This window comes from Fundulus heteroclitus, chromosome 9 (genome assembly GCF_011125445.2).
Source record: "Fundulus heteroclitus isolate FHET01 chromosome 9, MU-UCD_Fhet_4.1, whole genome shotgun sequence".
NCBI classification, from domain to species: Eukaryota; Metazoa; Chordata; class Actinopteri; order Cyprinodontiformes; family Fundulidae; genus Fundulus; species Fundulus heteroclitus.
In genome coordinates this window covers 7,128,112-7,155,588 of record NC_046369.1, presented here as the reverse complement: position 1 = coordinate 7,155,588, position 27,477 = coordinate 7,128,112, and the positions used below count along the sequence as shown (strand labels likewise).

The window sequence follows — 27,477 nt, the reverse complement described above, 5'->3', positions numbered from 1 at the left end:
GCCTTATTTCTACATTTCTTCTCCTCTTAAATTTTGCCTTAAGAAGATTCAGGTTTAATGAAAAAGTAGACCACCTTAACTTAACTTCAACCAGACAGCCAACACCTAATGTAACATTTGAGAGTTCAGGGCCTGCAAATGGACACAATTGATTGTCTCTACTGGATGAAGTAGGAAAAAGCGAGCGATCCGATTGGTAATAATGACCCTTTTTAAGCACTAAAGGCATTTTTTTTTTTTTTTTTTGTAGATTGATTTGTGTGTGGCAGGATCACAAACTCCCAAACATGCCAGTTTGCTTTTCAAGCAAGAAACATATTTTCTTTTCTTCTTACATGATCTGCTGCCGTTACTGTTTATGTATAAACATGCATTTATTCATTTATTTTCTGTCATGGTGAGTGGGTGGCAGATAGTAATCTGGTACTTAACTAAAACACTTAAGTGTAAGGTGGGGTCCATCTACCACACGTCACCAGTTCATCAGATACAGAGGACAAACAACTGTTCATTCACTTCACTCCCTGAAGGGCAACTGAGAGCCTCCAGTCAAAGCAATATGCAGGCTGAGACCAGAATACCCCCCCCCCCCCCAAGCAAATATGGTCAGGGAGAAGATGCCAACTCCACAAAATCAGCTGTGATAGCCACTGCAATGCAAAAAACAACATTTTCCCATATTTGATATAATTAACAATTGGTAGCATCCAGTTTTTCTTGTACCTATCTTGTCTCAATGAGCTGTGGCAGTTACCAAATCCTCCGTCACAGTCAGATACCATAAAAACAGGATAGTGACTACAATGCTATTGTCTCGTGGCTGGAAAGCAGAGGCTCATTTCCGTGAAGAAGAAAAGAAATAAAACTGTCGGGGTTGAAACATGTATACAATATAATATACAAATAAAAATGACCTGAAAGTATCTGTACCCAATCGTTACTAAATGTAACATTTCCTAAATTCCTGATGTTTTGTAATCTAAACCCACAGTGAAAAACAAGCACATGCAGTTTGAAAAAAATCAAGGATAATCGACTTTAGCAAGATAATTAAAAGGTTTCAGCATGACATTTTTTTCATACCTAATAAGCTTAGTAGATTGATCTATAGGGTATTTATTGGCATAACTTTTATTTAATTTTAGAAGATTAAGTATAATGAAGCAGTTTACCTTGATTTTTTTTATTAGACATTCTAAGCAAGGTTAGAGTTTGCTACTTTTCTTTTTCTTTGCTGAGGTTTAAGTCACTAAAACGCTAACAGTGGGAAAACACATCTTTTCTGTCCTTTGCCTTCCTGTCAGGGAGTCCGTCGTCACTCATCCAGTCTGACGGATGCAGCTGGATCATGGGAATGCTATGCTGTGTCACCCTGGCGAATTATTCTGCCGTCAGAAGAGGACACGTTCTGATTGCTTTAGTGAAAAAAATGCAGAAAGCATGACTGAGACGCATGTTGTATTTGGTTAGGAAATACCAATTTGCAAGGAATTTTCCAGAAATCTGTTTGAGTTATCTGTGGAAAAAAAAAACTTATCCCAACATGCAAAGAAATAAAAATAATAAATCTTTATAACTTCTTCCACTTAATTCCTGTCCACACATTATCAGACTCCCTGAGGCTGCTAGTTTGACTCATTTCCCTTCCAAGTAGAATCAAGTGTTTGAACTGCGGATGTTTTTTTCTCCATTCAGAACGGGTAAAAAAAAAACAGTTCTCATCCTCTGAGACCTAAAAAGGCTCCTTATGGTTGATGGAGAAACTTTTGAGTGTTTGCATTTTAACGTCTTGTTTAAGATTGTCATATTATAATAACCATAAGTAAAAATACGACAGATATACGGTGTTTGCACAAAACAATTTAACAAATGTTAAACAAGGTCTAATTTATTTTATTTAAAACGCTGGTGAAGATTCTCAGTCATCCAGGTCATGGTCATTCCAAAAAAAAAAGTAAAAAAGTAAAAAGTAAAAAACAAAGCATTTATTTAAAACGCACCAAAAAATAATATTAGCATAACACAGATTATTACAGTTATCTAAATATGCATTTTTGGTTCCCAGACACAGAATTAAGTAAAAAAAAAATGTATAAAAGTTTCTCTGGATTGAGAAGTTTTCAAGCACTTATTATGCCGTTTAGTTTAAATACACAAGTCTGCTATTGGTTGCTTAACAGACATGCTGCCATTAAGAGTTGGTTTCCACACTGCTATTGTTTGGGCTTTTTCACGACTACAAATGTTTCCAAACGTCCAAATTTGTCCCGTCTTGTATGCATGGGAAAATCCTAGTAGTTTTATGTCAGCCAGTGGGCGGGGGAGGGGCAAAGCGGTTTCAGTCTGTCCTCCATGGAGCCAGACAAAGCTTTCGGTTTCTCCGGCACCTTCACTCATCTCATGAAAAGGGTTTGAAACCGCAGGAACTGTATGATGTTTGATTTTGTTTGACTTTGCTTTTCTTCAGTACATAAACTTTAAAGAGCGATAACAGATTTGCGGGATGAAACTAGCTTCCCAGACAAATCTAATAATCAACCAAACCACCACAGTGATCCTTGTTCCCAAGCTTGGTGTTCCTCTTTTCAAGGCTACATTCTTTCATATCCCCCGTTTGTCCTACTAAGTGGGATGGTATAATATGAAAGCTCTAAACAAAAGCACACTTATTTGTGTGTCAGCAATTAGTTGACAAAACAGTATTAGATGGTGTTAAAAGCGTCCTTGTCATCAAACTGTCAATGTGATTTACTCTGATTGACAAAAAAAGGGCCTCTCTTTATTGCTGCCTGCGTGAGCGCAGACATGTACAAAAGGCCAGAGGAACACTGAGTTGTTTAGTTTACAACTATTGTGGAAGTTTGTGATGTCCACTTTTGACATTTCTGAGCTTTACTATCTTAGGAGAGATAATTTTGGAAATGGCTTGTGCCAAAGTATTAAGTGATCTTTTAAAAACGCATATTTAGCCTTCCTCAATGGCCTCCCTCATAGGGAGCAACGCGATCTAGAGGTTGCCATATTCTACTCACAAGAGAGTAATATTATTTGATTCGACCCTTAAATGGTAACTTTAGATGTTCGCTTTATAGTAGAGCTGTTTTATGGTCTGAACAGAGTAGAAGAGATGTGTTCGTGGGAAAGAAAATGACATGCTGTTGCGTTTACCAAGCTTATCCATATGAACCTTGGCAGTAGGAATTCACAGCTTATTTTTGTAGAGAAACTATTAGTAAACCTAAACAAAGCCATTTAAACAAAGATCTGGGTTGTTTTTCGATTCTGCAATGTTTTTTTTTTTTTTAGATGAAGAGGGATTGCCTACAGTTAATGAAAAAATCTTAAGTATTTTTTTTTTTTTAATTTACTGTTTCTGTCATGTAAAGAACGCCTATCTAGTCAAAATTAAAACATTAAGGGGCATGAAAAAGCCTTCCAAAAATATACATACGTATTAAACTGATTCACGTTTTGTCACTTTACAATTTCAAACTCATTCAAGGAGGTTTCAAATAAGTCTGAAAAGTGTGGTGTGCAAATTAAGTGAGAAAGTGCCTAATTAGAGAATAGAGTCCGCTTATTTGTAATCTCTGTATAGTTCTAGCTCTTTTGTGAAGGCCTGAGAGGTTTGTTGGAGAACGTCAGTGAGGAAGCAGCATTACGGAGAGCAGGGAACTCAGCACACAAGTCAGGGAGAAAGTTGTGGAGAGGTTTAAAACAGAGTTTGGTTATAAGTCATTATCCCAAGTTTCTAGTATCACACGGACAGCTGTTCAGTCCAACGGTGGTACAAGTGACAAGAAAAGGAAAGCATCAATCAGATAAATGGCTTCGAGGCCCATAGTAGCTGTCGAGTCGCTACAGAGACTCACAGCTCAGGGGACACGGTGGCTCCACGGCCTTTGTGGAAGGGCAACAAGAAGAAAGCCATTGTTGAAAGAAGGTCATAGAAAATCAAGTTTGTGGTTCGCCACATCCGATGTAGTGAATACTACAGACATATGGAAGAAGCTACTCTGGTCAGACTAAAATGAAGCATTTTGGCCAACATGCAAAACATGGTTTGGCAGAAAACATCGTCCTAAACACGCCGTCCCTAGCAGGAGACAGGGTGGTGGCAGCATCATGCTGTGGGGATACTTTTTTTCAGCAGGCACAGGAGGATCAATCCTGATGGGGGGGAAAAGGATAGAACTATTTACAGAGCAAAAAAAAAAAATAAAATAAGAAAATCACCTGAAACTGGAAAGTATTTGAGACTGGTGCAGATGGTCACCTTCCAGCAGGACAACCATAAACATGCATCTAGAGATACAATGGAATAATTTGGATTAAAGTATATGCATGTCAAAATTTACAGACATAAATCCAAGTATAAATGAGTGGCAAGAGCTGGAAGCTGCTGTTCCAATGCTTTCAATCCAGGCTGCCATTTATTTCCTGTTTCTTTTTGGCCTTTCCGTTTCAGGGGTCACCACAACAGTTCGTCTGTCTCCATCTGACCCTTTCTTCTGCATCCTCTTCTCCCTTCATCCATAAATCTCCTCTTTGGTCTTCCTCTAGGCCTTCTGCCTGCCAGTTCCTGCAACCCAGGCTCATTTTGTGAAGAAGAATGTACCAAACATGTCAGTCTGTAGTCAACAGACATACATGCACACCATAGTTTTTAGTTGTTGTTCATTTGTTTTTAATTTGTTGAAAAAGCATATATTCTCTTCCTCCACTTCAGTTATGCACTTTTTGTGATCATCTCACGTTTAAAATCAAAAATTACGTTTAACTTTTTGATTAAATGTGCCTGAAGTTCAGGGGAGGTGAACATGTCTGTGACATTTTTCTTATCCGCCAAAATGTTTCTTTTCTTTATAGTTCTCTTTTGACTACTCTGTCTTTGCGGTGTTTACTATGTAACAGGATTCCATGGATTCTTCAGAGACTTTCTGACATGAAAAACTTAACCGAGTTCTTCCTCATGAAACGAAACCCAGACCATTGTTGCAAAGGTACTGTTCTGCTAATTCAGAGGTGAAAAAAAACAAAACATTCTTCCGTAAATCTCTAATAGAGCGTAGCTTGTTAAAAGCTATTAATAGCCGTTAGTATTTCTGTACAATTTGAATGTAAGGAGTTACTTGTATTTCCAATATTAGAACAATCATCACTGGTAAATCCCAAATACAGGGTTTCTGTTAATGGTAAAAAAAGAAAAAAGTAAAGCATTCTTAGCAGACGTTTTAGCAACAGTAAGAAATGCTTATCTGTGTTAGTTTAGGACTTAACTTTAAGTGTTTATTGACATATGGATCTTTGTTCCATTTCTTGGCCCTGTAAAAGTTTTTTTTTTAATTAACACAAATAATGTGAATTTATTCTTAGTCTGCTTCGGGGAGAAAAAGCTAGACTAAACACCTGTAAGATATTGCCTTAGCTGCGCTGCTACCTTGTCTGTACATGTGACCGTAATGCAAAGCAGCGGATTAACCTGAGGACAGGACAGTCGACCATTCATTGCAAAAGCAAAGTGTAAGATCCTGTAAATCAAGTGTTTATTTCCATTACCCTGAAATCTTAAATAGTTTTTTTTCCCCCACCTTTAAGATCAGAAACGGAATCAGTTTATTGCCAAGTAGGTTTGCGCTTACAATGAATTTGACTTGGTGTTGATGGTGCAGACAAAAGTCTCTGTAATCAGATTTTACACAGAGTCTTGAAAAGTGTGGGAAAGTATGGAAATTGCTTTAAACGTTTTCCAGGTCAGGGGAAGTATGGGGGGAAAAAAAGAAAACTGAGCATGGAAAAGCAGTCTGGTTAATGGCCTATTCCCCATCCTATTTCCTCAAAGATAGGGATTTCTAACAATTACATAGCCAGGGTTGTGTTTCTTATTGATTTTATCACCAAAAAAGCCCAAACTCAGGAGCAAGGAACCTGTCCCTTCTAGGTACTATTTCATCTAGTTTTGGGTGCCAAAAATCCTAGCCTGGCCAGCCAGACTGACTTACACCATAAGCACGGCATAACAATCTGGAAAGCAGCGGGTAGAGGCACATTTCAAAGGCCAGGGCGGCACTAGCAGGGTCAGGGGAAACGGGTTAGAACCAATCCGATAACTACAGATGTGACGCAAGCAACACGCTCTGTTTTAGCCATCAGAGCCCCCAGTTGTTGAGTTTTTATATCTAACTCAATCAGAACATAATAAAGGGCATAACTGAAACATCGCTCCGTTGCAGCCACCATCTTGACTGTTACGGTTACAGAAAGGTGTTCCTGCATTATGGTTAAGTCTGCTGTGATTGGTCCGCTGTGTTTGAGAACGGAGAGTCGGAGGCTAAAAGAAAATGGCTCAAATACTGAAAAACTGGTGCCAACTTTTTCTATTGTTAGAATAAAGAAGATGCTGACAACACGATTAGAGACACTGACCATCAACTTAACTGTTGTGTACGCCTTGTGTAAAGTTCTTATCTTTGTTTTTTTATTTAGGACTTTTAAAAAAAATTTATTGCAGGATGTGTTTTGTTTTTTTGTTAGTTTTCTAAATGGATAATCTTCATCACTGAAGAATTGTCTGCAATCAAGTCCTAGAAGCATTTTGTTTGTAAAAATCTATAAAAAAAATACCTCTGGGTAAATGTGATTTTGATCAGAAAAAAAAAAAATATAGTAACTTTTTTTGAATGGTTTTTGAGTGGAATGCAAACTACCAAAACTTACCTACGAAATTGCAGAATATTTTGCCTGCCATTGTTTCTCTACCACCTTTCTGTGGATTATATAGATACATTTTTTAAATATAGTTTGTGCCTGACACTTGGTGTATGCCACATAGGATCATGATGAAGATTTTGTTGCTGAGTACCTGAAATATATCAACTTAAGGCTTTGAAGCTAATTTGGAACCTTATTAATCTATATAAAAATTTGACTTTGTGTTCAAACTAACTCAGTTACATTTACCGAAACTAATTAATTCCTCCTATTCAACGATTTCGTAATCTAAATGGTATCAGAAACCCCCAAATTTTCTCTTAAAAAAGCTCTTTACACATTTATTTTACCTTTCTGTTTGTGAAAGCCAGTTTTATTCTTGAAAATTCACATATTTTTCTCTAAACAATAGATGTTCCCTAAGTAGAAATGATCAAATTTTATTAGTAACATTCTTACCTTTGTTATAAATGAATGGTTTTCTACTCACAATGAAAATCAGGTTTACATTTTGGTACTTTTTCTAAAAAAAAAAAAAAAAAAAAAAAAGGTTGCACTCTTTCTTATTACTCTTTGCTATTTGAAGGGCCTTTACATTTATTTGACATTAGCTTTTTAAACAAGGAATCGTGCTGTTCTGTCAGAAATAACTCTGTCAGCATGCGTTTAAATATCTTGCAAAATAATTTTTACCCCTTAATCCTTTTCTACGGAGCTCGGGAGAGCTCACTTTAAGTGATATTTTTTTTCAGGTCGTGATAATTTCTGAGCACATTTCCTTTAATTGAGCCGTTGAATTAATAAAACGTGAGCACGTTTTCATTTAATTGAGCATTCGAATTAATAAAACTTATTCGAGCACAGGTTTTAATTATTTGTGGGTGCGTTTTGGTAGATCGAGATCTCGAATATACTATAACGTGCTCATGTTTACATGTGTCAAGACAATATTAAGTGCACGTTTTACATATTGTGGCCACGTTTAAGTAGATCGTGCACACAATGTTCTATAACCATGTTCACTAAATTGTGCCCTCGTTTTAGTAAATCGTGCGCTCGTTTGAGTAAATAATGCACTCGTTTAATAAATTGTGCCCTCGTTTTACTATGCTTAAAATGAGAGCTCAATTTAGTAAAATGAGCTGCACAATATAGTAAATTGTGCACACGATTTAGTAAAACGAGAGCACAATTTAGTAAAACGAGCGCACATTCTCTCAACATGCAAAACATTTTGAAGCAGCACGTTTTAACAAGTTGACTGAGTTATGGGGCTGCGCGGGAAGTACTTTACACGTGGTTGGCCCTCTGCATGTTTGTGTTTGTTGTGAAAGCAGCAGCCTTTTTGATGACCTGAGTTTACTACACAAAAGGAGCAAAGAGGACTGAACAGAGAGAGTAAAAAGACTGACATCAGCAAGCTCAAAACTGTGCATTAACAAAAATCACAAGTCACAGATTCATTATTTAGAAAGTATTTGATAAGATTTTGGCAGGACAAAAAAAACAAAAAACATCCTTATTATAAAGTTGCCCACTACTTTCCTCCACTCTCCTCATGAAGGTTGAAGGTAGGGGCTTGATGTTCTGTAATCCTCATAAAGAAATGAACACCCTGCATTCTTATGTCAGCTTGGCCTCCCTGGGATGCTTATGTCACGTTATTTCATGTGTGTGTGTGTGTGTATACACAGCGACATAAATAGGTAAAAGTGTGCAAACACAGCTTATCTGTAGGGATGTGTTTATTCTCTTAACCTGGTCATTCACACCATTATTATTTAGCACAACAAATTGTGTGCTTACTACTACTACTACTACTACTACTAATAATAATAATAATAATGATAATAATAATAATAATAATAATAATAATAATAATAATAATAATAATAATAATAATAATAATAATAATAATAATAATAATAATTTATTATTATTAGAAAAAAATCATCAGTGAAAATTCCTTTTGAGGACTGATCTCTGTTTGGTGTTTATTTTTCTTATGAAGTTATTTTTTGTTTTAACTCCAGCCCAATGAGAATATATATATATATATATATATATATATATATATATATATATATATGTATATATATATATATATATATATATATATATATATATATATATATATATATATATGTATATATATATATATGTATATATATATATATGTATATGTATATGTATATGTATATATGTATATGTATGTATATATGTATGTATATGTATGTATATATATATATATGTATGTATATGTATGTATATATATATATGTATATATATGTATGTATATGTATGTATATATATATATATATATATATATGTATATATATATATATATATGTATATATATGTATATATGTATGTATGTATATATGTATGTATGTATATATATATATATATATATATATATATATATATATATATATATATATATATATATATATATATATATATATATATATGTATATGTGTATTTGTATGAGTGAAATATAGTAACCACTTTGAAACTTTGCTCTATCTTCAGTTTTGACGTGGAGAATGGCCCGTCTGCCGGCTGCAGCCCTTTGGACCCCCAGGCGTCCCCCGGCTCTGGTCTGGTGCTCCACACCAACTTCCCGGGACATAACCAGCGGCGGGAGTCCTTCCTCTATCGCTCTGACAGCGACTATGAGCTTTCCCCCAAGTCCATGTCACGAAACTCCTCCATCGCCTCCGAACTGTAAGTTCCTAAGAAACTCAAATGAGAATTGTTCCATGCCAGGCATTCAGATACTGATGGATACAATTTTGAATAAAATATAATCATATACTGTGGAGAAAGATTTTTAACTTTTGCAGTAACATCCAGTTACTTGTTTGATGCATCATCCTTTTCTGTGTTAGAGTGCACATGTATTTCCAAAGTGACTGTAACCACAATAACTGCAACATAACACAACCCATTAAGAAAAGTTTAGAAGCAGCTAGGTATGGAAATCATAGTAGTAGGTTTGGCTTTTATTTTATCACAATATTGTTAGTGTTTGAAAATGTCAATCGGATAAAAGATATTGTAATTATTATGATCAATAACGATAATATTGTGTTACAGAAAGCTTATTTTTTTCCATTTAAAAAAGGAAATGAAACCTTTATTTTTGTCTTTATTTTTATATATATATGTGTATATATGTATATATATATATATATATATATATATATATATATATATATATATATATATATATATATATATATATATATATATATACTCACTATGTTATACTCACTATATTCACTATTGATGTTTTTCTTTATGCACACGTGAACCTCAATCGTGTCCTTACAGTGTTTGCTCATCCTTGGGCTCTAACAGCTATATCTCTACTGGGAAGGCTTTCCACAAGGTTTAGAAGTGCATTTATGGGAGTATTTGACCATTATTCTAGGAGAGCATTTGTGACGTCAGGCTCTGATGTTGGTCGACAAGGCCTGGCTTACAGTCTGCACCGCTATTCCTTCTAAAAGTGTTCTTTCAGTTTGAGGTCAGGGCTCTGTGCAGGTTAGTCTAAATCCTCGTCACCAACTTCCTCCCATCAACGTCTTTATGGAACCTGCTTTGTGCACTAGTGTGCATTCATGTTGGCAAAGGAAGTAGCCATCCCTAGACTGTTACTCTATAGACAGGAGCAAGAAAATATTCATAATGTCTTGGTTTCTTTCACTGGAACCAAACAGCTATCCCCAATCCCCATTAGTCTTCAAATATCCCACAAGCAGTGCGCTTTATACGGCAGGTATCCCCAATTAAAGACAGCCTCACACCGTAATCCCGTCTCCACCAAACTTTGCACTCATCACATTGCAGTCAAGCAAGTACCGTACCGTTCTGTGGGTAACTACCAAAGACAGATTAGCCCGTTGGCAGATAGAGAGGCCTGATCCGTCACTTAAGAGGATGTGTCTCCTTTAGATTCCAATGGTGGCGTTAGCTTCACTCCCCCTGCATCCAACATTTGTCATGTAAGGCTTGGGTACAGCTGCATGCCCATGGAGACCTGTTTCATGATGCTATCTTTGCTCTGTTCTTGGGCTAATCTGGAGGGCTGTAGCAGTTGACTCTGGAGACACTTGGTGACGACTGCACGCTCTGCTCAGGCTCAACGTTGTAATTTAATGTGACCTACCCCTCTATAGCCAAGTTTCTGCTGGTCTCAACAGCTTCTATTTTTAATGACACAAAGGGGTGATATTGGAAGTTTTTGTACCAAGGACATTTCATAGAACTGCTGACTTCCCACACCTTGATGGGAGGCACAGTAGCCCACTGGAATTCATAGAGGTCCTGACTGTGACTTTCAATGAATTTCGCAAACTTAAATGCTGGATTTTCTACTTCTCTGTCCATGGACGTGACTGGAACTCCTGCATTCAATCATTAGGAGGGTGTCTTACTACTTACCACACCCCAGTCATACAGTACTATCAGCTTTTGAAGTTGCTAACTTCACCAATTAAAGTTTCTCTGTCACTGCATGATTGCATCTAAAATATTGGATTGTAAAGTATCCAGTTTTGCAGATCCCTTGACACTGGTGCTTTTAGGCTATTCCCGCAGCATACAGAGAGCGGCAAAGAGAACAGAAGTTGAATAAAAGTTTGACATTTCACAGACAATGGTATGAATTTGTTCACCTGCCATCATGAAATAAGTTTAAATAACCTTTACGTATCCATTCCATGAAGCACAGCACTAGTTTTGGTCAAATGAAAATATGTTGCTAAGCTTAAATAAAATCAACACATCCCCTCTGCTTTCTCTTTTGACCATTCTGCATATGAAGTGTGTATTCTTTACTGTGATTACACCCATGAACTGCAGGGGTCATAATGAGCTTTGCCTAAAGCTCAGACTTAAAGATCACCATTGTCCAAAATATGACTATAAATATAAGTACTAATATTAACCTAACCAACACTAAAGATAACAATAACCATCTCCTTTAGAATACCAGCAGGCTAAAAATAAGTAGTTGCCTGTTGCGTTGACGTTTTACATTCCTAATGTGAAATGATATTGCATCAAACTCTCTCTGATTAGTTTCTCATTTAGAAGTGTCAAAGAATGTGATTCTTGTCTAAGTGCCACTGTAGTGTCAGTGTGTGCCACCGAAACTAAACAAAGTTTTTACTAAGCCAAAATCACATTTGATTTTAGCAGTTGTACAATTTCTACGGTTTGTAATTCCACTAGTAAACTGATATATGAACTAAATATTTACTGACAGGTTTGTTAAAAGCCTATGCTACCGCTAAAGATTTCCGCATTATTGACATAAAGGAAAATAGTACTAATTTGTTTTTTTTGTCCAGATTTAGTCAGGGATATTTTAGGTACCAGGTGACTTCAGCTTGTCAAACAGATGCTTCACTTTGTAATATTAATTTGATATTCGGTGCTTATTGCTTTTGATAATTTCCCTGACTGTTTTTCTGCCCATGCAGACATGGCGATGACCTGATTGTGACTCCATTTGCTCAGGTAAACACCTCATTGTCTGCTCTTTGGACTCTTCCTGTTTTCTCTTCTATCCCCATGGATAAATAATGAGCGACATGATTACTGAACCATGCTCTACAGCCAGATAAAACAAACATGTAATAGGTGTGCAATGCATAAATGTAATGACTGGGCAAGGCACGTTTATTTACGCAGCACTTTTCTGTAGCAAGACGATTCAAAGTGCTGCTAGACTAACAAGCACGAAGGATGCTCCTGACCGATCTCCTCTCTCACTTCCTTTGCAGGTTTTGGCAAGCCTTCGAAGTGTAAGGAATAACTTCACCGTTTTGACTAATGTCCAGTGTGCCTCCAGCAAGTAAGTCGCTCAAAGTCAAGACCAGAAATCAAACTTTTTTTTGGATGACTTTTTTGGGCTTTTTACGTCTGCTTGGAGGATTAATCCACAATTGTTGACAACCTTGGAAAAAATACTGTTGAGCAACCTGAAATCAAGTCAAGTTGTATAAAAGTTTTTATTTTATTTTAAATTAACAAAGACTGAAAATAACGTATTGTATTTTTTATAAAGATTCTGTAATGCCATTAATTTTCCACATGGTGTCAGTATTGAGCTGTAAATCAAATTGAGGTTGGACATGTGACGTCATGTCTGTTTCTACCAGTCAGCTGAGACGAACTAGTGCAGCAGTCAGACTATCAGCAGTTCTCATACATACACAAAAATGCACGCATTCACACCATTGACAACAATTTTTAAACATTTCACAGTAAAAATTTGATAATTGCAGCTGATTCTTCTTCTGCAAATTATCTCTCATTTTTGAGAAGAAATGCTGATTCACAAGCAGCTGCTCTGTTGTTCTAAAACAAACAAAGCCCCACACAGATGAAATGTATAATTTAAAGTCACCTATTGGTTGCATTTAAGTGTCAGAAAAGCCTGTAAAAATCTGGACTAGAAATAAAAATATGCGGAGCAGCAGTCACTCACGTTACACGTGGGTCTGCAGAGCCATATTTTCTTGTACACCACATTATTATGTTCCGTCCTCGCTGAGGGTTCCTGCATGTGTGCATATTTCACACATGCAGAGCTAGGAGCCGGCTGCTCCAGCAAAGACTGGATTAAGAGTTGGTATGGAGACCTGACTACCTGAAGGCTGTCTGACCTACATTCAGCTCTGACTCTCCTGCACAGACGACAGTCAAGAACTGGACACAAGGGCATGTGCACAGACATAGACAAATATTTTAATATGCAAACTCTTTATAAACTCTTAACACTGAAGCTTTGATGCAGGATTTACTGTTTTTTTTTTGTATTCCTCCACAACATGAAACTCACATGTAATCACATTAGATATGCATACTCATGTGTTACTTCAAATGTGCCTTTTTTCCCCCTCGTTACTAAAATGGTTTATTGTTTTTTGCAATGAGCTACGCTGCATCGACCATACTGACAGTTGCTCTAGTTAGCAAGGCTGTTTTATTTTTCGCTTACACCCGTTTCACTTTACTGAGTATCTTTATTTTTTCCCAAATACTGCTGATACTCCCATCTCCTGCACATTCACTGACAGCAAACACTCACAAAGAAACATTTAAAAAGCATTATACCACAACAGTTACTCTTTATAATGTGTTCTGTTTCCAGTGCAGCCACCTTCACATAAGAGATGCACATACATTCTCTTCTGTCTTTTACTCCTTTCTTTAGGAGTTAGGCAATTTTCATCTTGTGTTTCTCTTTTTATCTAATTGTGTAATTTTACTGAACCCTTCCTTTTAAAATGCACGGCTTTAAGTAGATAACATCACAGCATTGCTTCTGCATGCATAACACTGAAGCAGCTAAATTAAGGAGATGCAGATGTTCTGTCTGCACCATTGAAGATTCACTCGCCTCGGCATGCAGAATACTGAGAAACTCAAAAACTGTGCAGAAGATGACTACTATTTTTAAGCAGTTGAGCTAGTACTTATTTGACCATTTGGGGGCACCCTTAGATGTTGCATAGAGCACTGAACCTTCAGTCAAAGATGGTCAGGCAATTATTTGGCAAGGAAAAACATGGCTCATCTGTCCTGAGACAGTACCATGATTTGCTGCTACTTCAAAAAAAAAAAGCATCCTTCACAGCAGGTTTCAGGAAGGACTATGTTAGAGAAACTGGTGCCATGGCTACATGAAAAAATCTGCTTGATCATTCGGTTTTTAAACATTTTAAAGTTGTTTCTTGTTTAATGTGTATACCAAAAACATTTAGTTATTGGGAGAGCAAAATATAAAATTATAAAATCTTTTTTTTTTTTTTTTTTTTTTACATCAAGCCATAGTTCCCTTTTTGTTTCTAATCTTTGAGCAAAGCTAATGTAAACGGGGTTTGGCTTCAGGGTTTTCTGTCCGTCATAGTGTAACAATTCTCAATTTTGACAAAAATATACCCAGGATAGATAACTATATTTTGGATAATACTGTGCATATTTTATTTTGTAACATCAGTTTTTTTTTTCCTCTTAATTTTGTTCAACCAGGAGGTCTCCGGCAGCAACAACTCAGCCTCCCATCACTAGAGTTTGTCTGCCAGGTAAGAAATGTCCTGCGACATGTCTGGCTTCTGTGAAGGGTTCACATCTGGCTTGGACAATTTAACACAAATGATTTATCCTTCCTGTAACCCCCCTCCATCCCTTACTTCTTTCTTTGCCTTGTCTTTTTTATCTTGAACTTGCCTACGTGCCGGCTTTCACTCTTTAGCCGTCTGTCTGCAGTTCCTTCGCTGTGGTCTAGACTGGATTGTCATCAAACTCATTAACATTGTTGAAACGCAATTTAACAGGCAGCTTAGAAATAATTCTTAAAAAAAATAAAACAAAAAAAGCGCCTATGCACATAAGATCTCTCACACACACACACACACACACACACACACACACACAGCTGGGTGTGCTACAGGGGCTCACTCCAAGATAAGAGCAAAACTTTCCGCTCGTCTTTCATCACGTTTGACTTCAAGCAGCAGTGTGAGTGTTTCTGTGCTGTGGTGTGTATGTGTGTGTGTGTGTGTGTGTGTGTGTGTGTGTGTGTGGGCCTGTGAGACGTGTGGGAGAATCTGTGGTCCATCCCAGAGGGCTTCCTAAACACTCCGGTACAGTGTTGGTGTGTATAGAAAGTCCACGTTTTAAAGAAGCTCTGCTTTATTTTGAGCCTCCTGTGCCCAGAGAAAATCAGCCATTCCGATCAAAACCACATTTTGCAGAATTTTAGTTTTCGTTAATAGTGAAAGCAAAATAATTCTGATTTTGCATAAACGTGCAAACTACAGTTTGGAAAGCAAGCGTATTGTACATATAAAGTGGCACCTCTTTACTTAACAAGAATAAATAAAATGAAGCTTTTATTTTTTTATGTTTAGAGAAAATATTCTGTGTATCAAATACGATAAAACTAAGCTGAAAATAAACAAAAAGGAGTCCTGAGTGTATCTCCAAAGGAAGAACTATAGGTTTATGCAAAACGATTTACTTATTATGTAATAATGAGAATAAGACTCATTTCCATGTAACTTACAGATGATGGATATGTATTCCTCAGTATTTCTGGTTTCAGTAGGATTTATGTAACACATAGTTGCTTGTCAGGCACAGCGCTTGTGTTACTGTTGAGCTCAATAAAACTTAAGAGCCTCCAATCTGTCATTTGCTCTCTCACTTTACCTGAAGCTCTTTCACACTTTGAACCACTTTTGCCTTTAGGAGCTTTGAAATGCTTCTACACAGGAAAGAATAAACCCGATGCTCTAAAACTGTAGCTCAGACCGACCCGACCCAAACGTGTGTGACCAACAGACACAGACGGGTAACCCTGCATGCTGCAGCCAGAGGGGTGTCTGCATACTGGAGTTGTTTGGTTTGTTAAAAATGTTAAGAAAAAAAAAACAACAAAAATTTTAGTGTAGACCAAAAATTCTGATTTTTTTTTTCAATATTAGAGCTGATGTCAGCAAACATGCCCCAAAAAACATACAATCTAAAAAATATCTTTTTACTGACAAAATAATGTTCGGCCATGATAGCAGCTTTGCATAAAAAATACATTACTAATATTTTTCACACACTGTCACTTGATAATGCTGTTTTTCTGTGTTGCTAAAATACAGGATATTCGTTTCAAAAACAGCTTAAAAACTAGTAAAAAGATAATTAACTGTTGTCATGCATGAATGCCTCTTGAGGTCTTCTGCTTCACACATACAGGATTTTCATGTTTTGCACTTTGAGGTCAGGTCATGTGTAAAAGAACAAGAACAGTAAACATGTTTATTCGTAAAGAACAAAATGACAAATGGTGAAACTGAGAACAGCGAACATTTAAACCATCAAATAAAATGTCTGAAACCAAACCCATTTGGGTCAAACATGGGGAGAAAGTAGAACAAGCGAAACTACAGTGTTGGGCAATTTATCAAAGGTTAGTTCTGTTATCCTCGCTTTCCTTTACTCTGGCTCCTGTAACATTTATCGTTCAACTTCTGCCGTCATTTAGAGTGTTTTTGTATTTAGAATTTCAGTTTCGTTAAATATTTCTTTGAAGATTAGTTTCAGTCAAACAGCTTTGGTTTTTAACCCAAAAGGTGCCACTCATTTGGTATGCTTGAGTTTGTTTGTGTGATATAGTTAGTTGTCGCTTTGTAGCAACATATAAACATATTTTATTGTTTTAAACTGTTTAAACTTTGCCTCAAACCGTGTTGCAACTTCGGACTGATGTGAGGTCTGATTTGGATGAGTCTATCAGGGCATATATGCATCATTTCTGAGTAATGTGAACCGTGTGTGTGTGTGTGTGTGCGTGTGTAAGGGGAGGTGTTCCTGTGGTTCTAATTGACGTCAGCACGCCTGTATGTGGCTTCTGTTGACTTCCTGTTAAAGCAGATGGACTGAGTTTTCACTTCCTCCTTCAGAACCGCAGCTCATCAGGTGCTCATGAGTTAAACTAGAAGAAATTATGCATGAGTGTGTGTGTGTGTCTGCTTGTGCTAAGAAAATATACCTTATGAAGCAGCTCAATGTTATGTATCTGACCTATATTTACTATGATTGGGAGTGTTATTGCTGAAGCTTGGTTCGTACTTGTGCAATAGGGATACTTTATTTTTTTCCTGTATGTTTGGCTTGCTTTCACATTTTTTCCTCATTTATTTTATATATATTTATTGATCACGACTGGAAACAACTAATGGTATGCAAATCCCCAAACTAATAACTGCTGTCTGCAGGCCTACATCGCGTCTATGCTGCAAAAACTTAGAAACACACTCATTAACCTTAGAGTTAAGTTGCATTTGTCCCATTACTACCATAAACACTGTTTTTTTATTCCTCCTAGCCCAATAAATGTTGCAAACTCTTGAGCATGCACAGGCCGTCTTTTCTTCCAGAAAGCCTATTAAAAGCCATCCTGTTTGCTTTTGTACAGCTTTGCAGCATTCGTCTTTAATTACACTTTTTCCCAATGTTTTTAATTTTGTTTTTCTCTTATTCGATCACCAGTTTCAAGGTGCACCAAAGTTCTAAAAAGGTTTAGTTTTAAAACTGCAAAAATGTATATTTTTACACCCTTCCTGCAATTTAAAGTCCTTTTGAGAAGATCCAAAGAAAGTGTCAGACTGACTGGTGTTTTCTCCTACTCGGTGGAACATGGGTGACTTTGGGACTGCGTTCCCCACCTGTTACTGAGCTCTGCTAGTCAGCTCGCTAAAAGAAGGCAGTTAGATTTATTTATTCATTTTACCTTGTGTGGAGGAAATGCATATTTGGATGTTTTGGCAAAAAATTTGGATGTTTGCTGTTTTTATCATCCACTGGACTCCCTGCTGATTAACAGTAGTGCATCTGGAAAACTACACAAAAAGTCCATGAGTCAATACACTGCTGATGGCACGGTTATAAAAATTTAGCTGCTTTGGGATTCGAGCACCCCTCAACTTCCTCAGATAGTACAGGCATTGCTGTGCTTTCCCTACAGAGGAGGAGGTGTTAATGCTCCTAGACAGATCCAAAAGGGCTACTCCCAGGTTTTTAGAGTTGGACACTCTCACCCACCTCACTGCTAATGGAGACTGGTTTTGTCTATTCCTGTGGAAATCCACAATAATTTCCTTGATTTTCTTGATGTTCAGAGTGACGTTACTGTGTGAGAGAGTTGGCCAACACCAACACCCTGTACTGTTGACAATGTAGACTGACATGTAAATGTCCACTAACTCAGCTGCACAGCCTTGTGAGACCCAGCCTAGTACTCCGTTTGGTCCGTCAGCCTTCGTTGTGTTAATGCTGCGGAGGGCGAGTCTCACCTTGTGTGTGCTGAGGACTAGGGCAGTGTCAGAAGGGAGGGAAGGCAGTGGAAGCTCTGTGTTGCCCTCAAAATGGACACGAACGTAGTTTAAGATAGATGTAGGTCTGCTCTTATAGTCCATGATGGACTGGATGCCCCCCCACACCTGCTTTGGGGTTTTGGAGCTAGAAAAGTTAGGTTCAATACACCTTTTGTTGTGTAACTTAGCAGTTTTCATACCCTTCTGAAATTCATTCTTAGCTAGGATTAGTTGTTTTACACTTTGTGTCATCTAAACTTGTGTCCATAAAGTAACATTTCCCACACAGAAATTGATGTATTTATAATAGGTCTGGTGTATTCTTACAAATAGTCACTTGCGTTAGTGCCCTGCCCTTTAAGTACATCCCACTCTGTGAGCTGGAAATGGTCTTGAAGCATAGGAATAGCATTATCTGACCATATTCTGACAGTTTTAACAATAATGATGCATTTTATACAAAAAAAAATGTTAAATTTTGATCATACATTTGTATTTCTTAACACATGTTTGCATTTATTTAATTTTTTTTACAAATGAAGGCAAAGAATTAGGATTATGATATAGCTTTCTTTATGTTAGATATCGTTTCCCTCAAACCCACACTCACACATTTTCCGCCCAGGCTCGATTTCATTCAGTACTCATCATCTCAGACCACATCCTCACGGCAGTCATCCCACATAAAACAAACGCACACAAATTTACAATAGACTCAATACCCCCCCTCACCCTCCAATAACCTACCCACCTCCCCCCTGGTTTTCCTCCCCGCCTCTGTCCTCTCCGCTCTAATTTATTCCCGCCTTTGTTTTTGCTTTTTCTTCTTTTCATTCATCTCTGTTTTTTTTTTTTTTTTTTTTTTTTTCTGCTGCGGGAGGTGCTAGGCCAGGAAATATGAGGCAGGAAGAGAATATCAGATTGTTCCTGTTTTGCTGTCTCTCAGCTGTTGTAACTTGACGGAGGCAAGGGGAGGTGTGCATGTGTCAGCGCATTGGGGGGAAAAATAGGATGCAGAAAGACAAAGGCCTATTGTCGTTGTCCACACACCGCACAAACAGACTTGACAATATAAAAGGTGATATATGTAATCCAAAAGTATCTGCAGTACACAACCCTGAAACATGTGCAGCTGAATCTGTTTCTCCCTTTTAGTGTATTTATTGTACAATATGAAATATAACTTTAGTCACAGTTAAAGCAGGTGAACTTTAAGAGTAATGTGCATTTAAGCAGCAAATAAAACAGAAAATTCCAGTTTGACTGGGCCTATTGCAGCTGAGAATGCATTTTATACATACACCACTTCCCACATATACTCTCACCAATTATTATAAATATATCATCACACAGACCCATTTCTTTAGCTACTTTTCAAAATGGGAAAACCAAAGTCGTAATGAATTCAAGTGAGGCAAATGTTTCTTCATCATTATAATAAAAAAAGGAAAAAAAAGGAGGATTCTATACAAAATAAGCATTCAAAGCAATATTTACAAACTGTGACAAACCAGGCTGGTGTAGCCCTAAGTTGGTCTCTCCAGTATGGACAATGGGGAAGATAGTAGCTGTTCAAAACTCACTGTTGCAGGTTTTCAGTGTTAAGTTATGCTTTTGCAATAGTATACATTTATGTCAAGCTTTCTACACATTATTAGCAGTTCACCACTCATGCCAGCTAATGTGGAGGGCACTATATTTATGTTGGTAAAAATTGACCCACTTTCTTAATTTTTGTTTTGCAGCCATTAATTATTTACATTTTCTTTAACTTAGAAAGTACTCCTGGGTGAGCACATCTGTGTTTTTTTTTTTTGTGTGCATGGTCTGTTCTCTCCACAAAGTCAGCCTCTTGTTGTGGTTGGATCAGTTTTTTTTTGGCTAGAAAAAAAAAAATTCTTTGTTTAATAACTCAGATTAAATTGAAAATGTGAGCAACAAACCCCAAACAAAAACAAACTTGTTCCTGTCCCCAGGTGCCATGGTGGCACGCCCATGACATACAAATAATGAACATTATTAAAGGTCATGTAAGCACAGGTTACTGTTACATTGAGGCTTTCCTACTTTGAGGCTGTATTGAGTCAGGATTTCATAAAGTCAATCGTGTATTTAGGATACCGTCTTAAGATATCCTTTTAGTGGAGCAAAACTTCCCTGGCACATGTAGGTAACCAACTTGTTTGCGTGGTATGCCTGTTTCTGTTTTGAGCTGACCAGATTGACTGCTTTCTACCAGTAGTAAGATAGGATAGACTTGAATGACAATTATTTATTTGTGTTATGATACTTTATTATTATTATTATCCCATAGCTTTGAATCAAACATCTTTATTGAACGATGAAGAGCAATTTTAAAGCAGACAGAAGAAGCCCTGACTTTAGCCAATAAATCCTAAACATGTGGTAATTTCTGAGTTTCAAAGAGAATCAAATCTGAATTACAACAGATGGTTGGAAGTTTCCTATTTCCCACAATTTCAGTGGTGCTGGTGGTTTGTCAGCCAGTTAAAATGTGCCTGTCAAGGGCATCTTTTCAAACCTGGGACAACCATGTATCAACTTTCACATATAAGATTTCTATTCAGTTTATCATGAGTGGAAATACCCAGAGAGTGCTTTGTCTTTCCAATACATTGTGTACTAAAGTTTCATTATAAAAGCTCAGAGCACAATGTACAATGATGTCAGGCCACATGTTAAAAACCTTATCACTGAGTATTATCAGCCATCAGTTATGGCCAGCGACTTTCTCATCAGCAGTGTTGCACTAGTACGCAGGAGAGGAAAACTACAGCACTGTTTTTTCTCCAAAGATAAATGCCACAGATTATCAGTCGTAAACAAGTTACGAACGTAGATGTTTCATACGCGATGTCTGTCAGACATCAGGTATTTGTAAAGAAAACATGTTGTAGCACAGGAAATCGTAACTTTGTTTTTGCATTGCAGTTCATTGACATTTACTAATTGGCAAGGCACGATAATGACGCCAAGAATTATCACCATCATCCTTTCAGATTCGCAGACAGGTTAGTAAGGTCTGCTTGCACACGGCCTCAACATTTCCACACGACGGAGCATCACAGTCCCGGACCAGCTGTTTGGTTGTCGCAGCAACGTAGGCAGGAAATATTTTGGCCATTCCTGCAGCGTTTAGCTGTGAGAATCCCACCAAGGGCATGGCCTGACTTCCTGGCCATGTTGATCAATGCAGCCAAATGCTGTCATCCAGGATATATGTGATGTAAAAGGCCGTGGAACTCACCGGACCTTTGTCATATCCACATCTCTAAGCGCTCGTGTGTCTGCGTGTGTGCGCAGTTAACTGACTGGTAATGTGGAGAGGGGTCAGCGAGTTGTCTCCTTAATTCCACTGTGTCCCTCCATTGTGTAGGTGTTTTCATTGTTGGCCAGCTGGCCCTAATGACATCTTCCCAAAAGGAAGCCGTCCTTTGTTATTGTCTGGTTGTAATAAATTGCATTTGCTTTATCTCTAAAAGGTGCTCAGTCACTATGGATTTTTTTTAAGCCAAAGGATAAAAAAACAACAACATTGGATTTACATCTGTCGCATGATCTCAAAAACCTTAGAGAAACTGGCAACTTTTTTAAGTACAAAATGATTAAAATAAAAGATTATGGCTCCAAATAGGTTGACATCACATGCTCTGAGTGGAGGCACAAACAACAGAAAACCTAAAACATTTGTGTGAAACAAAGTTGCATAAAGTAGCTGGTAGTCATTGATCAACTGTCTTGCTCGTTCTCGTTTAGTATCTTTCAAGTTCTTGCGTAGATAAATATTTTGATAAATTTTCATAAAATATGGACATAAGCAGAAAATGAACTAACTTCTTTTCTTCTATTAATGTCATTATGCTGAAAACAATATAAATTACGTTATATTTAGGTTTTCTTTTTATTTTTACCTTACTAAAAATGTTAAGATAACCAAATTAACTTTGTTCTACTCCAGTTGGAGCATTTCCCCCTTGTTTGTTTGTTTGTTTGCTTTCTTTGTTCTACAACCTGGACAAAATAAATTATTTAAAAAAAAAAAAAAAAGACACATTTAAATAGTAGATATTTAAAAAAGGTGATAACTTAGATTTTGTCTAACATTTACATGGGTATGGAGGCTCTATACACATTTTCTATTTATTTTTTGAGGAGGGCTAAATTGGCTGCTTGAACTGACAATGGTTGGTGAACTCTGGCCCAGTCCAAGGGTTTACGACATATTTTTGACGCGTTTTGCTGGTTTAAGGTGAAATATAAATTAGTTACTTTTTCCTTATGAAGTCCCTTGCAAAAGTACTTCTAATTTTTTTTACATTTTGTCACAAAGTAGTTTAAAATCATGAGGTGGAAAGGAAATGCTACATGATTTTCCATATTTGTTACAAATCAATCTGAAAATATGCAACATATGTGTTTACTCCCTTTTGAACTATAGAAGTTATGTAAAATCCAGTACAGTACTGTACAACTAAATGTAGCCGAGTCAACCTGTTAGTAATTTATCTCAGTATAAATACATTGATTCTGCTAAGGACTTTATTGAAGCACATTAGTGAATAAACAACGTCATGAAGATCAAGAGCACAGCAGACAGGTCAGAGATAACACTGGAGACATTTAAAGCAGGGTTAGGTTATAAAACATCCAAAGAAATCAACATGTCCCTCTTGAAAACGAGATTGTGGATGACAGTGAGGCCAAAGTGCCTGATTGACAGTTCAGGCACTCAGCTCTAGCTGTGCTGCTGCGTCCCTCGTGATCTTTCACCAACGCCACAGAACATATCAAACATACCTCACCAACTTGGGGTAGTCTATTTAGGCTACAAGCGTATGGCATCATTCTGCTCAACATGTCCCATGGCTGCTCCTGGCAGACCGCTTCAGGGCGGTGGAGATACTCATCACTCCACAACATAAACAGGAAGAGAACAATCCATGCTCCCAATGGCTGTGTGGAAGAATGCCAATGAGAAATTGCTTAAAAACGAAACAATAAAGAAATTATTTAAAAATATGTTTGCCACAAGAGTGTACAAGACGTGGCAGATATGTGTTAGAAGGGTATTTTCCCAGTGCATAAAAAACATAACATGTGGTCAAAAACTAGAACTGCACACTAGCCTAGAGCATCACCAAGAGAAATAGGGTGGTAGCAGCATAATGCTGCGGGATGCTTTTCTTCAACAGGGATACGGAAGCTGGTCCGATGAATCGAGCAAAATAGAAGGAAATACTTAAGGAAAACCTGCTAGAATTAGCATAAGACTGAAGACTTGGACAGAGGTTCACCTTCAAGACAGAAACGGTTAGACCTACAACTGAATGGTTCAGGAAAACTAAAAGATTTGATCCTTAAATCCGTCTCCTTTCACTTAACAATCACGCACTACTTTATGTTGGTCTACCATGTAGAATATCAGTAGAATACACTGAAGTCTGGGGTTCTGGTCTGATAAAACATGGAAAAATTTAAGCAATAGGAAAAAAGTTGCAGTGCAACAATTCTGGACGCAGGATTTATTGTGATTAAAAAAAAAAAACTTTTATTGTTTCATGTTTTGCTTTTCATTTCAGAATTCGTATGTGCATATTTTAAGTGAAATCTGTATCATCAGCTTAAACGGGAAATCTCAACACAAAGAACAGACATACTGGACAACATCGGTGCAAAAAGATAAGAAATGATGAAAAGATAAGCATATGTTGTTTTTTTGGCCTTGTATGTTTTCTGCTGCTGTCCTGGTCAGGTTCCTTTTTAAGAGGCTTAAATCTCATTAAGACCCTTTTCTGCTTAAATAAAACATATTAAACTAAACAGATTCAAGAAATTTGACAAATCATTTTTTTGGAGAGTGAATGATGGTCTCTCTTTGAGAATATAGACTTTACAAATCTTAGTACATTTGAACAGCAGGTGTATTTACTTCAGAAATCTGAACATAACTGATCAACGTAATTTAGATTGGAACATAAATGAGGAGTTGACTTACTTTTGTTGACTGATTCCCAATTCAACCCATCAAGTTTTGCACTTCTGAAATCTGATTAAACTTGCAACGAACCTCGGTTTTAAGGAGCAAGACTGTCCACAGCTGAACCCAAAACAGATTTGCAAGTTCTGTAGGATTTAAGGTAAAAACACCTATTGCCATAGTAAATAAGTCACTGGAAGATGATAAATGCCTTTCATTTAAACTCCTTTCTGTGCCAGCAGGGAGAACAGAGCAAAGGCCTGCGTATAATACACAGTCCATCGGTCTCCTTATAAACGTTATTTCAAAGGAGCCTTAGACAGTCCTGAACTCCCTTCGCCAAACACTGACCCAGTGCGTGCAGGAATGCACTGCCGAGGTCACAGAGATCAGGAGAGGAGAGACAGGACAGGAGGGATGAAAGAAGGAGAGCTATGCTGGGAGGGACACCAGAGATAAAAGTCATCTTTGGAAAGGAGGAAGAGTGGACTTAAAGGTGCTGGAGAAGATATGATGCAGAAGATGCAGGAAAAAAGAACCCTGAGGAGCTGAGAGGCAACGCTTTTTACATCATAATGTAGTCATAAGTCAGTAGTTTGTCCATGTTTGTTGACAGTTTTGAGATTAAATAGTCAACAGAACCTACTCCTAGATAACTGAACTGCATCATAGAAAAAGCCGACCTGTGAGCACGTTTAAGTTTAACAGGTTTTCTCTCATCTAAACCAATAGGTATTTTGAGATGGGAGGGCAAAAGTGATGTTAAACAAATATAAACATCTCAAAGATGTGGATCAGTCTAAAAGTCTTTAGTCAGCCCTCGTGTTTCACTTTTATTGAACCGGACTTTGTTGGATAAGTCAGCCTCAGAAGCATATTTTTCCTGGGATTTAGGGATAGTTGGGAAGGTTCGCTCTGACAGGGTTGCTTGCTGCTTTGCATCTTATAGTTTTGTCAAAGTTTAATAATAATAAAATCCAATAAATCTAATAAATTTCTCTATAAGGAGTGTCTATTTGCTGCAAGAATGTGTAGAGCTCACTCCACTCCATCCAACTGACCTAAGAAAGGCAAATCTGAAGCGCACTTTTCTGAAAGCACAAAATAAGGACCAAATTAAGCAATCCTTTAACGTAGCAAAATTATTTAGCAAAGTATGGTTTGTAAGGCTCTCACCTGCATTTCCACATGCAGACTCTAGCTTTTCTAGAGGGATTATGGGCTTGATTTTCAAAAGGTTTGTACGTGTTAAAACAGGTACGAAGTGACTAGTTGGTACAATGGTGTCAAACCAGGAGCAAAGCAATTTGGGTCTCTAGAATGAGCAGAACCAACTTTTTAGCATAAGTGCCTTCATGAATATGCAGATCACATGCTAATGACCAAACCGCGCAAATTTATGGGAGTGGATATGCAAATGTGAAGACGTAATAACCGCAAACCTGATCCTAAACATTGTGGCTTGTAAATAAACAAAGCTGAATATTAACCTAAGAAGAGCCTGTAGTCTTTAAACATGTTAAACCCTAGAAGAAAAACAGTTTTTGTCATGCTGCTGAACTGACTGGAGTCGCTGAGAGGAGGGAAGGGGGAGGAGGAGGGGAGGGAGCCGCTTAGGCCTGACTGCGCGCTTGTGTGTGTGGACAGACCTGTTTATGTCATTATTTCTTTTAAATAGTTATTATCATTATTACCTCCAACGACTGGAGGGAGGTTTCAGTCAACAGGAGCTTGAGAAGCTCTGCTCAGCTGTCGCATTTTACATGTCCACCGACACTGATACATGAACCGATAGAATAATGATAAACAGGGATAAATGGGGTGAGCACGACCCATGTATGGAGGCCTTAGTCTTTGACGTGGCTGACCCGGGTTTGATTCCGGCCTGAGGTCCTTTACCGTATGTCTTCTCCATGAAGAAAAAACAAGCCTCTAGTGCAATATTTTATTATGAAAGTGAGTCATAAAAGTTTTTCTTCTGTTTTGCACAACGTTTGCTGACAAAACCTTTTTTCTTTATTTTAAAGAATATTTATTATTGTCTCTAAGGCAACATTCAAAGGTGCATAGTCACGTTATTTGACCTGTTTTTTTTTTTTAATACGTCAGTAGCTCACTCTGGTTGCATACGGAGTGATGCAACCATCACTTTCTCTCAACGCAAATTAGCGGTCATTGGTCGGAATCTTTGAAAATCAGGCCCTATATGTGCTATTAGTGTTTTTGTTGTTATTGTCAGAAACATGCGGGCCACTTTTCTGGAAACCAAACATATTTCTCTGTGTAGGTTGGAAGTAGATCTTCCTGAAAGTTGTATGCAGGCCTATTTTTATTTTTTTTTGTATGGATGCATTTGTGAAGCCTCCATTATAGGGCGTTATTTGAAACGTATACCTGAAGAACTTAAGGCTCCAGTAACTACGGCTGCCACCCAAGTGTGCCATTTCAAGGCTTTAGCCCTCTGCTTTAATGTGCTCATCAAAGTAGCATAGTTTTCTATCATAGTAGGCTGAAGTGGGCTTTTGGGAATCAAATAATTAGTTTGAATCGTTTAACAAAATTTTTGGTAGTGTTTCAGTTTCATCTGCCATCGTTTGTTATGTAATTGCTATCGACTTTAATGCACAACACACTACTTAACGGAGGAGTGCAGGCATCGGATTACTGCACTCGAGGTGTTTTAGCTTAAGCTTCATAAACGACACGGCTGTGCAGCCATCTGTGTTGGTGACGTAATGCTGGTAAAGTTTCAAGGTCAGCTGTCTATATGTGCATCTGTTCGATTGGGAGGTAGTACGACTCTGCAAGCATGTTTACGTGTAATGGATGAGGAATGCACAAACATATCTTTCCATTTCTCAGCTCGCAAACGACTC

General features: G+C 37.5%; 1 protein-coding gene across 3 annotated transcripts in view; it reads left to right on the top strand.

Annotated features, from left to right (window-relative positions):
- Positions 1–27,477, top strand: part of pde4ba (phosphodiesterase 4B, cAMP-specific a) — a 220,438-nt gene that overhangs the window by 137,227 nt on the left and 55,734 nt on the right. For all 3 annotated transcript variants that reach the window (XM_036140926.1, XM_036140927.1, XM_036140925.1), the window contains 4 exons: positions 9,245–9,439; positions 12,205–12,241; positions 12,508–12,578; positions 14,762–14,814. In XM_036140926.1, the coding sequence (XP_035996819.1) occupies positions 9,245–9,439; positions 12,205–12,241; positions 12,508–12,578; positions 14,762–14,814 (356 nt within the window). The remainder of the gene's footprint in view (positions 1–9,244; positions 9,440–12,204; positions 12,242–12,507; positions 12,579–14,761; positions 14,815–27,477) is intronic.